This window comes from Balaenoptera acutorostrata, chromosome 1 (genome assembly GCF_949987535.1).
Source record: "Balaenoptera acutorostrata chromosome 1, mBalAcu1.1, whole genome shotgun sequence".
In the NCBI taxonomy this organism is placed as follows: domain Eukaryota; kingdom Metazoa; phylum Chordata; class Mammalia; order Artiodactyla; family Balaenopteridae; genus Balaenoptera; species Balaenoptera acutorostrata.
The window spans coordinates 193279571-193297702 of NC_080064.1; the positions used below are offsets into that span (position 1 = coordinate 193279571).

The window sequence follows — 18132 nt, forward strand, 5'->3', positions numbered from 1 at the left end:
AATTGCCTCTTAAGATAGAATTCTGAATTGAGTTGCTCATATTTGAGGAGCACAGGGATAAACTCCTGCTAGCGAGAAACACATCATGATAATCCAAGGGATGCAGTAGCATCCTGAGTCCTCAAATTATCTATCTGTGGTGGCAGCATGAGATGAAGTGTATACGAAGGGCAATTTATTCAAAGATCAGGTGGCCGGGGCACACAGTGGCTATGCCAACACTTTATAAATGATTATAAAGCTTAGAGTGTCACCTGGTTTTACCTGACCACCCAGGAGAGCATACGTAGGGAAAAAGAAAATGAAACTCTGTGAACATCCAAGGGTACCACTAAGAACATATCTTGAGGGCTTCCCTGGTGGCGCAGTGGCTGAGAATCTGCCTGCTAATGCAGGGGACACGGGTTCGAGCCCTGGTCTGGGAAGATCCCACATGCCACGGAGCAGCTGGGCCCGTGAGCCACAACTACTGAGCCTGTGCATCTGGAGCCTGTGCTCCGCAACAAGAGAGGCCGCGATAGTGAGAGGCCCGCGCACCGCAATGAAGAGTGGCCCCCGCTTGCCGCAACTAGAGATAGCCCTTGCACGTACCGAAGACCCAACACAGCCAAAAATAAATAAATAAATAAATAAAGTAGCTATAAAATATATAAAAAAAAAAAGAACATATCTTGAGAACAAGAATGTGTGGACGGAAGGCCTGAAGAAGCCCCTCACTTCCTGTGGTCTCAGGGAACACATGGCCAAGGACTAATCCCGAGGCTGCTGGTAAATGTGGCAGCACTGATTAAATGCTCGACCCTACCAGCCCTCCTAGCTAAGGGGAGGGAGGGGGACCCCGGGAAGGAGTATAGTATTTGGGCAAAATGTTAAAGGCTGAGAGCTTGTAATTCTCCCTATTCCCACAAACCTCCCTCACCAGCCGAGGCAGCCCCTCCACGGTTCCGTTATATTGATGACATTTGCTAATTAAATCTGATGAGCAAGAAACAGCTGTCAGGAACTGGGAGGGTCTGAGACTTACCCCACTGAAGTTTTACTGGAACACAGAGACACCCATTCCTTTACATGTTATCTACGACTGCTTTCACACTACAAAGGCGGAGTCGAATAGTTCCAGGAGAAATCATATTGCCTGCAAAGCCTGTACTACTTAGTATCTGGCCCTTTACAAAGAAGTTTGCTGACCGGGGATCTAATCCAAGGAGCCAAACAACTGGATGTGACAAGCAACATTCCATTATCAAGTCAAAGTGGTGAACACCAGCCCAGGGCTGAGCAGGCCCCAAGTTCACAAGCTACACAGACGACTCGGGTCCTGTAATATCTCCTCCTCCTACACTGCCTCTCTCAGTCTATACCTCGGGGAAAGTGGGGATTTCCTTGACCATTTCATAAAGGAAGAAAAAGCCTGGTTTATGGATGGATGTGTATGGTAGGCCAGATGTGAGCAGAGCTACGCTCTAGCCTCCCCTCAGGGTAGATGAGAACACTCAGCAGAATTTTGGATGGTGCATCTAATCCACTTCAAAAGGGAGAAGGCACGTCTCTGCTCTCTGCTGACTCAAGGGCACAGTCAACAGGTTGGGCAGCGGGTCAAGGGTGTGGAAAAAGCAAAATGAAAACTTGGTGACAAGTAAGTCTGAGGAGGAGAGGTATGTAAAAGGGCATCTCAAGATAGGGATGGGGGACTTCCCTGGTGGTGCAATGGTTAGGAATCTGCCTGCCAATGCAGGGGACATGGGTTTGAGCCCTAGTCGGGGAAGATCCCACATGCTGCGGAGCAACTAAGCCCGTGCGCCACAACTGCTGAGCAACAAAGACCCAACGCAGCCAAAAATAATTAATTAAAAAGAAAAATAGGGACAGGAAGTTAAGAAATTTGTGTCCCTAGTAAATGCCATCAGAGAATATCCAAGGCAAAGGAAGAACTCAAAAATCAGGCAAACAAGACAACCTGTCCTGCTTAGATGTCAGAACCTCTTTCCTCAGAGACCCCATTCTTACTTGGTGAACCCATGTATACACTGGCCATGGCCGCAGATACGGGGGCTATGAAAGAGCTTAAACAGTCTCCCTCTTTCCAAGGCTGATTGGATGTCCCACCGCTGAGAGCCTGACCTGCGAACAGAGGCCAAGCAGAAGCCCCAGTGTGACTCCACTCCCCAGGGACCAACCAGTTACCTGTGGCATGTGGGTTACATTAAACCCTTTCTATCACAGAAGAGGTGGTATTTTCCTCTCTGGAGTAGATGCGTTTTCTGAGTATAGATTGCTGTACCTGCCCCCACCATCCATGCATGGACGTACAGAATGCTTTCTCTAGAACCAATGAATCTGTGGAGGTTTTCAAAGTGTGTCTAAAAATTCTTGATCACTTCTCCCTTCAAGAGGGGAATCTTAATTTGTGTCCCTTGAGTGGTGTGGACATAGGGACTTGCAGTGGCAGATGTGATGTGCTATCACTTCCTAGATTAGGTTATAAAAGACTGCAACTTAAATCCTGCCTGTGTTCTCTTTCATTTTTTCTTGGGGGCAGCAGCTGTGTATCTATCACCAGGCAGCCCTGTAGAGAGAGGCTGTGTGGGGAGGAACTCTGGCCAGAAGTGGGCTTGGAGGTGAAGCCTGCTCCAGGATGGCCTCTAGAGACTGCAGCTCCCATGAAGTTTGACTTCAACCCCCGGGGAGACCCTGAGCCAGAGCCACCCAGCTCAGCCACTCGATTCCTGACCCACAGGACCTGTGAGGTAATGTCTGTTGTTTCAAGCCACTACATTTGGTCTAATGTGTTACACAGCAATAGAGAATTAGGTGTCCCACACAACACCGCCTCCAGTGGGAAGGCTTGGAATTCACTAGTCTTCTACCAGCTGCCTGCGGAGGCTCAGTTATGGTGCCAGATGCAGATGACAGCTGGCCAGGTCGGGTGTGTCCTGTCACTCAGCTCGTGCCTTAGACCAGCAGCGGTCCGTCCCGTGGCCAGAGTGTACAGTTCTGGGAATGAGGGTCAGTGGCGAGAGTGACCCCTCTCACTGTCGCAGGGACCAGCCCATTCATGGGATTTTCTACACTTCAGGCTCCTTGGGGAAAAACAGCGCATGACTACTTCAAGCATAATAGTCCACTATTAATATTTAAACATATTAATTAGCCACTTAAAAGCCATTAAATAATGATTTATACATTTTAACATATAAAATATTTCAAAATGATATCTAGCTTATGAAAAATGAAAATTTTAATAACTGTGCCCCAAGACACTGGTTTTCTATGTGTTCATGATCTTTTTATTCAATTTTTCAGGAGGCAGGCAGAGCACTGCATTGTCATCATGTGAAAATGTGTTCAATAAAACCTAGATATGCTTCGTTAGGACCAAAGAACTTTATTTTAAATATCAAAACAACACATAGAACTAGTTCAATATACAATACACTTCCTAGTCTTCACAGAGAACTGAATTTTTCTATAAAGACATTGGTACTCAGGATACACGAGACAGTCAAAATATCTATAAAACTCACAAGATACTTTACACACAGTTGACAAAATAATGAATCTTGATATTTTAGATTTTTCTTTGCAATTGTTTTTAAAAGAGTTCTAATGATTAAAAAGAAAACTTAGGATTGGAGACTGAAAACTAAGTTCAAAGGCATTTCCACTTTAGTGTACATCATAAATCCCGTAATCAGAACACTTCCTATACAACACGGAGCAGCCAAATGCCCACCTCTGTGCTCATTTTTTGGCAGCCGCACTCATCAGTTGTAATACAGTTTTGTCCACAGGGATAAGAGAAGTCCGATTGTTACAAGGAATAAAAATTTTGTAATTACAAAGCAGGAATACCAAGCAACAAGGCGAAATAACAATGAGAAGTGTGCATGCTCTTCGTTCAAGAAATGTTTTAAAATCGCCAGCAGTAATGCAAGCACCGAAACTACTTCTTTACCTAAGAATTTGGAAAAAAGCAGAACAAAAGACGTATATCCATCTTTGTATAGCCTCTAGTCTCTGAATATAATTCTTATTTTCTCTCTTTATAAATGGCTACAGAGGCTAAATTTAAATTGGGGATTTTTCAACAGTCACAGACTCAAGATCAATGCACAGCAAGTTGAAAGGTGAAGAGTAAACACAGTACAGACGCTCTCTCTACCAGATCTTTCCCTCATCCTCCACATGACCTAATGCTGTAACTTCGACCTTATTAAGGCCACTTCCAAAGAGGAAGCGCAGAAAACATGCCACTATTGCAGGAAAAAAGTACCTTGAAGTAGAAACAATTTTAGAGGAAATAAGGGAACGATCCCCCCTGTCAAAAACCACTATAGACTTTACTGAGAGGAATGTGCAAAAGAAAGGGGGGGACCTAAAAAGAATTGTCTATGGTTCCTAGAAATTATCAAAAAATTATTCTCACATTATCCATTATTCAATCTAATAGTAACCTTTACCATAACACTATTAAAAGTTTTAGAAATGCTACTTTGTTTCTTATTAAAAAATACATTTCGAGTCATTTTAAATTTGGCACTGAATCTTAGAATAATCCAACATGACTTTAAAAGTCCTAATTTTTCCTGAGTTCATCAACTCAATTTGTCTGTTGGTTGGGATGTTGCTGCTTTTTATGAGACCCATCTCAAGCCATCACCTCTGGCTCAGCTTCAGGCAAACTGAAAAAAGAAGCTGCTCAGTGTAGAGCTGGGTGGTTTGGTAACTGATTATTAACAAGAGAAGGTGGGGGATGGGAGGAGGAGAGGCAGACACACTGCTCTTTTTACTTTACTTGTCAGATTCCTCTAATGAGCATCTAGAGACAGGCCCAGGAGTGGCTTCACAGTAACTAGAAAGGCCACAGTAGTAGAGATTAAAAAAAAAAAAAAAAATCACACTAGTACTTGGTGCCAATTTTCCTACAAAAACATAAAGCAACCTAAAAAAAACTGTTGCCTGACCAGCAGGCAACACACACATAAGACCCATAACAACAACAAAACAACCACAATCATTTATTAACCAAAACAGTCCAGCCAGCAGAGTCAACTCCAAGCAAGTATAGCGCACTAAAAAGGCACAAAGCATTCAATCCAGAGAAGACTGGGCATATATAAAAGGACACTGTCAAAGAGCTAGCTGATGCTTCACGTCTGACTTTCCACCAATGATACCGCAGAGTGATCTGCTAGGAGGAGAACGCAAACTTACACACACACACCAGTGAATGGTGTTGTTAATTCGTTTGCAATTACAGAGTGAAAAGCAATGAATGATATTTAAATACTTGTTAGCCCTTAACGAATAGCTTAGAGTCACTCCTCAAAGATGTTTTGACAATTTTAAGGTTGACAGAAAATTATTAATGTACCTACTTCATGATCTACCATCACTTTAAATTAAGTCACTTAATAAAGCACCAGTTTAAAACTCTATTTTTGCTACTCCTCTTCAACAGATGACTAAGTTACTTACTTAAAAGTATGCAAAGATCACTGCCTTCACAGTTGTTGGTGAAATCTTGCTGGCATGAAGAACAAACCCTAATCTTAAATAGCATTTTAGGCTGCAAAAAATAGGTGGGGTTTCTTACAAAAAAATCTTCAGCTTGTCTTAAAAAAAATTCTAAGGCAAAATTAATTAACAGTGTAGTGTAAAAAGTAAGCTTACTTTTAGCATTTAATAGTGTCCACTTAAAAGATAACATTGAATTAATTAAACTGAGGAAAACTGAGTATTTTTATTTGTAACTGGTTTGTCAGTATGACTATTCCCAGAGTATTTTCTTCTGTTCTTATTTTTATACATATAAACACAAACACTTAATCTTAGTATTCAAATGATTTTTTAAAAAAATCCATAATCCTAGGACTTCAACTGTGCTTCTTTGGACAAATATTTATTCAAACAACAAAGAATTTAAATTCTTTTAAACTATTTTAATACCTACTAAAAATCTTTGGTGCATTTAAGTAAAAATGGATTAGGTTAACAAATTTCTACATTTGATAAATTATTCAATTTACATAATAAGTGCTAACTGCTATCAACTACAAAATTAATTTAAAACAATAAATTATACTCATAAAATAAAAAATTCTGCAGGAGGCTAAACTTAGTTGCAAGATTCAAAAGTTTAAGTATATAATTTACAGAATTAATGGGTTTTAGAGTTAATGGAGCATCTGTTCAAAATGCTCCAAATCACAACGTGACAAAAGGTTAACTGAAAAGAGTAGGCCTCATTTCGTATTTTTTGTGCCAACTTCAAAAACTTATATACATTCAGTTTGCTCAAATCCATGAGGTTTTCACAATTGTAAAATTTCTTGTATTCTAATTTGGAAATTAGAGGCAGCAGATTTGTTTGTCTGTTCACCCGCTGAGGTTATTTCTTCATAAGAATTATCCTACCTACCTCCCAGACTGTTTTCAAGATTACATGAGAAAACGCAGTGCCCGGCACCTTGTAAGCATTCATTAATGCTCCATTTCTTTCCCTATTAGTAGCTCTGTCACTTATTAATGATGTAGGCTTAACCTCAGATTCTTCATCTCTAACACGGGAATACAGTATGTCATTTCTATTTCAGAGCTGGTTATGAGGTTTAAATGAGATAACTGTGAAAGCATTGTATAAAACAGTAAACTACTATTCAAGTTTGTTATCTACAATAATAACTAAATATAATTATGTTTCACTTTATATAAGAGATGTATTCCAGAAAAGTTCTATACTGTAAACCAATTCCTACAATCAAACCATATATTTAAAGCATTAGGAGATTATTATTAAAAGAACCCTAAAGTCAATACCTTCAAAAAGCAAGGTATGCTTTTGAATGTGAAAATGCAACACCGCAACACCCTCTTTTTCTGCTACCAAACATATAATATACCACACACATACACATATATACCATTTGCCTTTCTATAAAAGTCCAAACTTTTCTACATTGGTTTATATGCAAGGCAGGGTACATTTTTAGATATGATATCTTTTCATCATACTAAGTTTTTTAGTTAAGTCTTATACGTCTTTATGATAAAAATCATAAAGATATGTATTTTTTAAAGTCATTTTGAAAGACAGAATAATAGTACCTCATATAGTCAAGTTCTATCATATAAGTACTCCAGACATAACATTTCCACACAAAACTAAGAATGCTTTATAAAGAATTAATACATAACTAGTATCTATCGGTCCTAGGATAATTATAACCAAACTTTGATAAATGAGGCAAAACTCAGGTTGGTTTTATTACTTATATGAGCTGCTTTGGTTAACTGCCCTAATTCTCAACTTTTTTTTTCTTTTGTTTTATTTCCATTAGTGTGGTGAGTATTCCTGTAAAGTACCTTCATTTCTTAAGTGCTTCAGCAAACAAATTTCCACATTATTAAGTGGTTAAATTTTATTCACTAAAACTTCATTATTTTATTTGTGATTTTTTTCACAAGGGCTGGGCCAGACTTTACACAAAAAAAGTGCTTAAAGCAATTAGGAGTGTAAACAAAACTGAAATAGAAAACTCTTAAAATTGCTATTTTCCAGTAGTTTACATACAAATGACATGCTAATAATAAATCAACCCTGCCTATTCTCTAACCCTTTAAGCAGCTCTACTAGGAAACATCCTAGTTTAAGTTTAAACTGACTTGAAAATATGGAAAGTGCACATCTTTAAAGGTATTTTACAATTCTGACTGACTTTTTCCTCATTTAATTTTAATCAGTGAGGTTTTGCTCTAACTGCTATTTCCTTTTATCAAGTCCTCAACTTTTGTCTCATACAAAAATAAAAATCAAGGATAATTACAGACATTAGGCTATGTGTAAAGCAAAAATAAAGATCTAGATTACATGTAAATCTGTATACAAATAATGGTTCCCTTTAATTAAAAAACATTAAGTTCAATTAGACACAAATTTTATGTTTGTTTGGCACCTTTTCTAACAATCATATATGAAATCTGTAGGTTCTATTTCCCAGAGTTTCAGTTAGCAAAGGTAAATGAGACCAAAAGTAGCTTGTTAATTAAATTTTCATTAATTAGTTATAACTGCCCTTCCCATAGTAAGACGAAGATATATGTTGTGATATATTATTGTTTCTGAAATAAATGGCAAAATACAAAAGGTGAACTTACCTTGAAAAATATCTAGTTAAAACTGTCATATTTTACTTTTAACACATTTTTAACTTGTGTAATTTAATGCCTAGACCTGTATTTGCATTTCTTATTCATAATAATTGAAGCACAGGTAAAAACCAATCATTTGGGTAATTATTTCAATTCCACATTTCCTTTAATGAGCTAATCCTGCATTAGTTAGCTTTCTGGCTTTGAGTTTGTCAAAAGACCAAAGGATAGTGATAAACTGAAATTATGGCCAGATGAAAAAAGAACACAGAACTATCCAAGACTTTCTTATAAATTCAAATTCCTGATTTCAGTTTTTAAAAATCTGGAAGAAATAATAATGAAACCTTAGTTAGGATAAGGAACAGTTGCAATTATCAGTACTATATACTCTTGTATTCTTTCTTAAAAGCTACATCATCCTTAACACTTGTTTGGAAGATGGGGAAGGGAGAAACGAGGAATGAGACCAAAGAAGAATAAAAATTTCCACTGATGACTAAAAACAAATACCCTCATAATGTTAACAGCTAATAGTTTTGAAAAGTTAGAGAAACCATTAAAAATTAGCACTAGTCTTTAAAAAAATCACAAAAATGTCCATTTCAAATATTATACCTCAAAATATGTCCAAATATTCATATGTTCAGTAAACAGAGATACATATTTTTCTTGATTTGAAACGGTTCTGAGGACTTGAGAAACCAGAGAAAATGAAAAAATAGCAGCCCCACTAAGTTAAAAGCTGTCAGCTCTAGGCTACCATTAACGCGTAACCACGGAAAAAGTCTGTGGAATGTTTAGGTTTACTCATGAATGATGCTCGCTATTAGAAATACTTTGTACAGCAGTGGCATTATCGAGGCCCAATAACGTTCCAAGGTAAGACTGTTCTCTAGGATCTAGCATTTGTTCAGGTCGGACTGGATGAACTATATTTGCAGGCTGAGGAGTAAGAGTGTATTTCTCCAGAAAAGCTAAGTCGGCTGCTCGTGGGTAATCAGTGGATGGCGGCTGTGGCGACAGGATCTCGTGAGAAGGTGGAGGGAGAGTGGTGGTGTGACGCACCAGGTCGCTCTGAGCGTCAGGCATCTGGACTGGAAGCAGCGTTACGGGGACACACACTTCAGCAGACACACTCTGCAACATAGTCTTGGTGTCCGACGGGTAAACTTTGGGCTGGTCCATATACTGTTTTGTTTCTGTTTGAAAGATTTTATCATCGGATGAGTACTCTACTGGCAAGGATACAAGCTTCTCCTCAGAAGCACTGAGAGCATCGTCAGGTGACTTGATGCCATGAACGTGGTCAATGTGGTATTTCAGCTTGTCTTTCCGCTTAAATGTTGCATTACAGTGCTGACAGTTGAAAGGCCGGGCATCAGAATGAATGACCAAGTGTTTTGTTAAAGTTTTCTTAATTCTAAAAGATTGATTGCAAATTTGACACTTGTATGGTTTTTCACCTGTATGAACACAAATGAAATTAACTGTAAAACGCAGTCACTTGGTAAGACAATGATTTTAATTAAGTAGCAAATTTTCCATGGGAATACTTACAAGAACTTAATAAAAGCAGTAATATATGCTATCACAAAGTGGAGACAGTATAGTAACTAGTAAAGAGAATGAGCTCAAACATCCAAAAGATCTTAGTTTGAATTCTAGCTACACCATTTACCAGGCAAACCTGGAGCAAGCTCCCCAACTTCTAAGCCTAGTCTCCTCACCTGTTATATGGAATAATATCAGTACCTACCTCACAGACTTGGTGAAAGGACTGAATGAGAAAATGAAATAATAGTGCTTAGCATTACACTGGCACGTGGTAAGTACTTGATAAACCTAGGCTGTTGTCATTTTTGCTTGCTTGCTATTATTCCCACTATAGCCCCTAAAAGAGTTGTAAACTAGAGCATTTGATTTCCTCCCACCCAAGAAGGATAAAAGCTAAAACAGCAACTCAATTAACCTGGTTCTTTGGATCAGAATGAGAAGTAGTAACACCAATGTCTAGCCTGACATTAGAATAAGGAGAGTTGATGAGGATCAAGAATAAGGAAGCTTGGCCAGTTTTCAATTCTTCCGGAGTCAGGTTCTCACACGGCAGTTTTTGGTTTTTGTTTTTTTCACATGAAACATAAACTCCTACAGTAGCCAGGGTGGTTGGCTAATCCCCGAAAGGTATGATTTTGTTACCTTACATGGTGAAAGGGTCTCTGCAGATATGATTAAGGTTAAAGATCCTGAAGTGGGGAGATTAACCAGGTAGGCCCAATCTAATCACGTGGGTCTTTAAAAGCAGTGATAACTGAAGATGAAAAGGTCAGAGAGCTGTGACAAGAGAACTCAATCCCGAACTGCTGGTTCTGAAAATGGAAGAAGGAGGCTAGGACCCACGGAATGTGGCAGCCTCTAGAAGCTGAGAAAGCTCTCAGCTTACAACCAGTTAAAAAACTAGAACCTGGGCCCTGGTCCTGCAACTCAAAGAATCGATTCTACCAATAACCCAAATGCGCAGGAAACAGATTCTCCTCTAGAGCCTCCAGAAAGAAATGGAGCCCTACCAACACCGAGGTTTTAGCTTGGGTTACACTTCTCACCTACAGATTTGTTACATCATAAACTTGTATTGTAAGCCATTTGCAAGAGAGAGGTACATAAGACAAAGTGAGCAGTCTAACATACATATAATTGGAGTCCCGAAAGAAAATAGAGTATAGGTCAAAAACAGTATTTGAAAGAAAAATTGACTGAGAATCTTCCTAAATAAAAGATAAGTCATAGATGCAATAAGTTCTACCCATCTTACAAAATACAAAAAGAAACAAACAAACAAAAAAAAACAAGCCCAAAACACATCTGGGCACGCTATAATAAAACTACTGAAAATCAAATACAGAAAAATCTTCAAAAGCAGTGAATTAAAGAGAAATTTCTTTTAAATGAGCAACAATAAGACTGCCAGTATATTTTTCAACAAACACTAGAGAAGGTCAAAGAGGAAAAAAATGACACATTTAAAATATTGAAAGAAAAATAACTGCTAACGTAAATTCTACAGTCAGCCAAAGAGTCTCCATAAAGTAAAATAACATTTTCAGACAATCAAAACCTAAGAGAATTTGGTGCCAGCAGATACGCACAAAAGGGAATCCTTCATGAAGACGGAAAATGATTCCAGGTAGAAGAACTGTCATGAAGGAAGGAGTGAAGAGTAAAGGGTAAATATGGTTAAAAATAAATGAGTTATTGAAAGCAAACAAACAAAATAATAATGTTTTACATGGTTTAAAGTATATGTAAAATTAAAATACATATAACACATAAGGGCTGAGAGAGATGGTGTCGTAAGGTCTCTGAATTGTCTAGAAAGGTATCAAGAACTAATTTAAGATAGACTCTAATAATTTAAGAACACATGTTGTGATCTTCAAGGTGACTACTAAAAGAATACTGAAAGAACACAATTAACAAGTAAACTGAGGGAAAACGGGTAATAAAAATACTTCATAATTACAAGGAAGTGAAGATAAGAAAAAGAAAGCATCAAGAAACAGATGGGACAAATAGCATGATGACAGATTTGAACCCAAATAAATGAGAAATCACATGACATTTAAATGAACTAAACATCCTGATTAAAAGAGATTATCATAATAAAATAATACTCCAAAGACACACATCTTAAATACAGGCCCATATAAGGACTGAAAGTAAAAAGAAAAAAATACCACATAAATATTATCCAAAAGAGAGCTGGTCCTTTATCCCAGTATAAAAAGGGACATTTTACAATGATATAAAGGACCATCAACAGTAAGATATAACCATGTGCACATAGCTAATAACACAGCCTCAAAATATATAAGGCAAAAAACTGAAGAATTCAAAATGAAAAATAGATAATTTATAATCAACAGTTAGGTTAGAGATTTTAACATATAGCTCTCAGTAACTTATAGAATAAGTAGACAAAAATATCATATTAGAATGCAGAATATTTGCATAAAATACATTCTCTGACAAAAGTGGAATTAAGCTAGACATCAGTAACATAAAAATACTTAGAAATCCCCAAATATTTAGGAATTGGGCAATATAGTACAATTTAAAATAAAGCACAAATGAGAGAATAAATCAGAAGACATTAGAAACTATTTTTAACTGAATTCTAATGAAAACATAAAATATAAAATGAGGTGTGAACTGTAACTAAAGCAGTGTTTAAAGTGTTTAGAACTTTAAAATATGTATAATAAAAAATAAGAAATGCCAAATTTAATTAAGTTAGGCATCTATATAAAGAAGATAGGGAAAGACAGAAATTAAACCCAAATAAAATAGAAAGAATAAAAAAGAGAAAAGCAGAAAAGAAATATACAACAAATATAAAAGAGAAAAAAAATCAACAAAATCTAGTAGTTCTTTGAAAGATTAATAAAATCAATAAATTTCTAGAAAGAAAAAACAAATTACCAATAGGAATAAAATAAGGTTATCACTTAAGATCCTATAATCATTAAAAAGATAAATAATACAATACTCTGAATGTTGCCAATAGATTTTATATTTTAGATTAAATAAAATTCCTTAAAAATGAAACAAGAATTGAAAATCTGACAGCTCTGAAACTATTAAGGAATCTGTAATTGAAACCTTTCTCCAAAGAAAACAAGTTCAGTGGAATTTATCAGTGAATTCTTCCAAATAGTAATGAGGAAATAATGCCAATATTATATAAACTCCTCCAGTTAACTGAAAAAGATGTATTATTTCCCAAATTATTTTTTCATGCCAGCATAGTCATAATAAAACCTGTTAGGGACATAACAAGGAAAAAAAGACAATATATCTCATGAACATAGACCAAAACAAACAAAAAAAAACCCCAAACAAAAACAAAACAAAAAAATCAATGTATTTTAATCACAATAATAAAGAACAAATATATAATCACCTCAATAAAAGCAGGGAAGAATCTGATAAAATTCAACACCTATTCATGACAAATACTCTAAATAAACTAGGAACAGATGATAATTTCTTTATTTGAAAAACAGTATCTACAAAAATCTATAAAAAACATACTTAGTAATGAAATATTGAAAGCTTTTCCCTGGAGACAAGGATTTCCACTATCAATATACCACTGATGATATGAACCAAAGCAATAAGGCAGAGAGAGAGAGAGAGAGAGAGAGAGACATGCAAGGACTTAAAAAGGGAGAAACAAACTGTGATTATTCGCAGATGGCCAGTTTGTATGCTTAGAAAAATCCAAAAGTAGCTAGAGGGTATTTGTGTTTGGAAATTAATAAGCTGTTTCTAAATTCATATGAAAACATAGAGGAAAAAGAATAAGAAAGACACTGAAAAAGAACAAAGTTGGAGGATTTACACTACAAGATATCAAAAGCCACAGTACTTTAAATGGTATAGTAATGGTGAAAGAATATACAAATAGTCCAATGAACAGAAGAGAGTTCAGAAACAAACCACACATATATGATCACTTAACTTAAAACAAATATGCCATTGAAATGGTCTGAGACAAGGATGGTCTTTCCAATTAACGGTGCTAGGGCCACTAGATAACCACATGTCTAAAAAACAAAGAACTTTGACCTTACCTAATAATAAACACAAAAATAAGATAAAGTTCATAATCTAAATATGTAAGTTAAAATAAATTGTCAGAAGGTAAAAGAAAAAAATATTAATGACCCTGGGGTAGGCAAAAGTTTCTTAAAGGGGATACAATAAACCTAACATGAAAGAAAAAACTTGATATAAGACTTCTTTAAAATCTAGGACCTTCAGTCATTGAAAGATATCATTATTAGAGTGGAAAGGCCAGCCACAGACTAGAAGACACCTGTAATTTAGATATCCAACAATGAACTCATAACCAGGATATAGAAAAAACTCCCATAAATCAATTTGAAAAAGATGGACAATCCAATTTAAGAAAATCAGCAGAAGAATGAATCATGTGTTCCATAAAAGTGAACATTCAATGACCAATAAGCGTATGGAAAGGTGCTCAATATTACTACTCATCACAGATACGCAAATTAAATCCACTTTGAGACAGTGCTACATATCCATCAGAATGGCTAAAAAAAGAGACACTATCAAGTATTGGTGAAAATGTGGAGCAACTGGAATTCTCATACACCATACGCTACTGGTAGGAGTGTATGTAAATTGTCACAATTACCTTGGAAAACTGGTTAGTAGTGTCTACTAAATTAAAACATATGCATATCTTATGAGCCAGCAATCCCAGGGCTAGGCATGTACACAAGAGAAATGAATGCACGTGTGTCTGAAAAATCATAGACAAGAATATTTAGAGCAGCTTTATTTATAATAGACCCAAGTAAACACAAACCAAGTGTCTATCAAAGTACAATGGATAAATACATTTTGATATATTCATATGAAAATGAAAAGAAACAAACTACTTCCATGGATGAATCTCATAGACATGATATGACTGAAAGAAACCAGACAAAAGAGTGCATACTGTAAGATTCCATTTATATGAAGTTCAAACAGGCAGACTAATTATTGGTGACATAAGTCAAAATAATGATTATTTTGCAAGGAGGTTACTGATTGGGAGGGGCCAGGGAGGGTGCTTCTGGAATTCTGGTAATGTCCTACATCCTGATCTGAATGGTGGTTACGGAGAAGCACTCATTTATAAAAATTCATTTGTGTACTTTATGTGTTATACTTCAATAAAAAACAGCTTAAAAATTCTGCCAAGTCTAAAATCAAGCCCTAAATTTACCAGCTTTACACCCATTTTAACTGAATGTATTACATCTCAACAAGACTACTGCTGAATAGACACAATTACTACTCTCAGGATTACACAAGCAAAGCACATAAGAGATGAGAATAAGGCATTTGTAGAAAAAAATCTTATATCCATTTTCCAGTGAATTTCTCTAATTGTGTGGTTTGAAAACATACATGAGTTTAGAGGGTAGTTGTAGGAAAACATGATAAATTCATTCCTTGAATAAATATTATTATAAATTATAAATTATTATAAATATTATTAAGCACCTACGATTTGCAAGTCCTGGGCTAGGCGCTATCATATCTATTCATTTGAAGCACTTAAGGGTACTGACCTGGCCAAAACTAAAACCAATCCATTATTTGTACCTCTTCTAAAGAAGGAATAATGGAAGAGAAGAAGTCTGTAGGGAGTCCGGCAAGGGGATTCCAAAAAACAAGAATCTAACAGTACAGACAATGCACTAAGGGTACCTGCACTAGAGAAAAGGAATCTGGGGAACACAATTACTCTCGTCACCAGAGAGGTGCACTGTTGGAACAGGAAAGATGGCTCAGCATCCTTCACCATTTCCTCAGTAAATGATTCCATACAATTATTACCTAATTTTATTCTATAACTACATTTAGCAATTCTCCTTCTGATGAATAAATTTAGCAACTCTGCTTCCTTGATAAGAGAAAAGGACACCTTGGCCAGTACACATTAATATCTCATTCTCTAGAAGGTGAATAGTAAGCTGACACTCTGGTGATTCTACTTCCAGTGGTTATTGAAGAACTCCTCAGAATACTTATAACTATTAGTGCACAGATATAAAATTGAGTTTCTGGACCTGTAAATCTCAGGAATGGACTTGGGAACACAGCACCCAGTTCTCGGAACAGCTGCTCTGTGAAGTCCTGTCTGGGTAGCCTGCTGATCACTTTAGATCAAGAGGCGGCAAACTATAGCCTGAAAGCCAAATACAGTCTCTTGCCAGTTTTGGTATATAACGTTTTCTTGGAATGTGGTCACATTCATTTATTTATACCCTTCGATGGCTGCTTTCATGTTACCACAGAGAGTTGAGTGGTTGTGATGGAGACTGTCTGGCCCACAAAAACTTAAATATTTACTATCCAACCCTTTACCAAAAAAGTGGGCTGACCCCTGCTTCAAATGATTTCTCCCTCTCATTTCATAACAGCCATAAGCTTTATCTTATTCTGTAACAGAGCTCATTTCCTCAATTTTCAATGGGCAGAGGGACTTGCCCCTAATTCCAACTAACTTTGAGATATCCAGAGATGAGAATTCCACGGTCATTGGTCATCAACTAATTACTACAAATCAGTGCTTTCAAAAAACTTAATGCAGTTATAAAGCCAGCTCTTATTAACTTTCTCCTCTAGGTAATTCCTGTAGTTTTACAATTCTTAAATCATCAGTGGTTTCAAAGTAACTTTTCGTAAGTTCACCATCTTTTTCAAATCATGAGTTTATTAGACATATTACTTATAACTAGTGTGGAGACTAGCATTAATATAGTTTCCTCATTTTTTACTCCTATTTATATACCCCCCAAATTATGACTTTCTCATTTTGAGAGAGGTGTAATTTTATTTTTAACAGCAGTACTATATCAGTAATAAATTCTTTTTTTTTTTTTTTTTTTTTAGTAATAAATTCTTTACTGAAATTCTTTGCTACTGAAATTGCCCAAATCCAGTTATTTCCAATTCTGATATTTATGAAATCAATTATTTTTCCCTACCAGAACAGCAGCTTGACAAAATCCAAAGTAAATATAAAGCAAAGCAGCCATAAATGTATTAATGGGTTTCTTTCTTGAAAAGAAGGAAAGAAAGCTTTAAAAATTGTTAATTTACATGAGAAGTCAAACAAGAACTATGACTACAATAGGAAACAATCCAACAATCTACGTTTCAATATATGGTAGCACTGCCAAGGGAAAAAAGGGAAGATTAAGAAAATAACTTCTGGAAAGCAGCTGAAGCAAATCATTCTACTATAACTACCTATAAATCACAATAAGTCATTCTACTATAAATCACAACTGACTATGTAAAAAGGAAAACTACGCAACAGTAACTTGGGGGCTTTCCTGGTGGCGCAGTGGTTAAGAATCCACCTGCCAATGCAGGGGACACGGGTTCAAGCCCTGGTCTGGGAGGATCCCACATGCCACAGAGCAACTAAGCCCGTGTGCCACAACTACTGAGCCTGCGCTCTAGAGCCCGCGAGCCACAACTGCTGAGCCCATGTGCCACAACTGCTGAAGCACACGTGCCTAGAGCCCATGCTCTGCAACAAGAAAAGCCACAATGAGAAGCCCACGCACTGCAATGAAGAGTAGCCCCTGCTCGCCGCAACTAGAGAGCGCCTGCGCGTGGCAACGAAGACCCAATGCAGCCATAAATAAATAAATAAATAAATAAATAAATAAATAAATAAATAAATTTTAAAAAACCAGTAACTTGGTAAGCAGGACAATGAGGTCATATTTGAATTACTCTTTTAAAAGAGAAGAAAATAAATGTCTTCAGAGAGTCTCATAGATATAGAGGAACCATAAACAACCAGAAAAGGGGAAGATGAGAACTAAAAGTTGAATGAATTCCCTATGGAAAAAATGTTTCCCAAATTCTACAAAATGATATTCAAAAGTATTGAAGCTTACATAATATGGAATAGTAGATCAGAATATTGTCTGTTCATGACATCAATTTTAATAAGTAAAAATCTTACTGGGAGAATAAACAAAACAATTTCACCAAGAACAACAAAGTATAAATGTCCATATATCACTTCTGAATAATTACACAAAAATATTTATAAAATACCCATTAGGTTTTACCTGAATGTGTCCGAAAATGCATTTCCAGACTTGATTTGCCTTTAAAAATTTTCTTACAAACATCACACTGATGAAAGGTTGCTTTATATCTAAGAAAATAAAAAGGTTTGAGTTTTTCAATATAATTTTAATAAATAACATAATGAAAATAAGTTACAACTTCACTTACAACTTCATATATAATTCTCACATTAGTAAAGCGTAGAACTACAAATGAACATGGAAATACTTTTTAAGTATCAACCTTATCTGATTCTTCCTTCTCCAGTTATATTCAACAAATAAATCTATAAAAGATGTCCTT

General features: G+C 36.2%; 1 protein-coding gene across 3 annotated transcripts in view; it reads right to left on the minus strand.

The window, feature by feature from the left end:
- Window positions 1-3375: 3375 nt before the first annotated feature.
- The window catches only part of ZBTB41 (zinc finger and BTB domain containing 41), a 44632-nt gene continuing 29875 nt past the window's right edge, over window positions 3376-18132 (minus strand). For all 3 annotated transcript variants that reach the window (XM_057557532.1, XM_007167279.2, XM_007167280.2), the window contains exons 10-11: window positions 17829-17917; window positions 3376-9617 (exon numbers count right to left, since the gene is read on the minus strand). In XM_057557532.1, coding sequence (XP_057413515.1) covers window positions 8962-9617; window positions 17829-17917 — 745 coding nt within the window. In that variant the 3' untranslated portion in view covers window positions 3376-8961. The remainder of the gene's footprint in view (window positions 9618-17828; window positions 17918-18132) is intronic.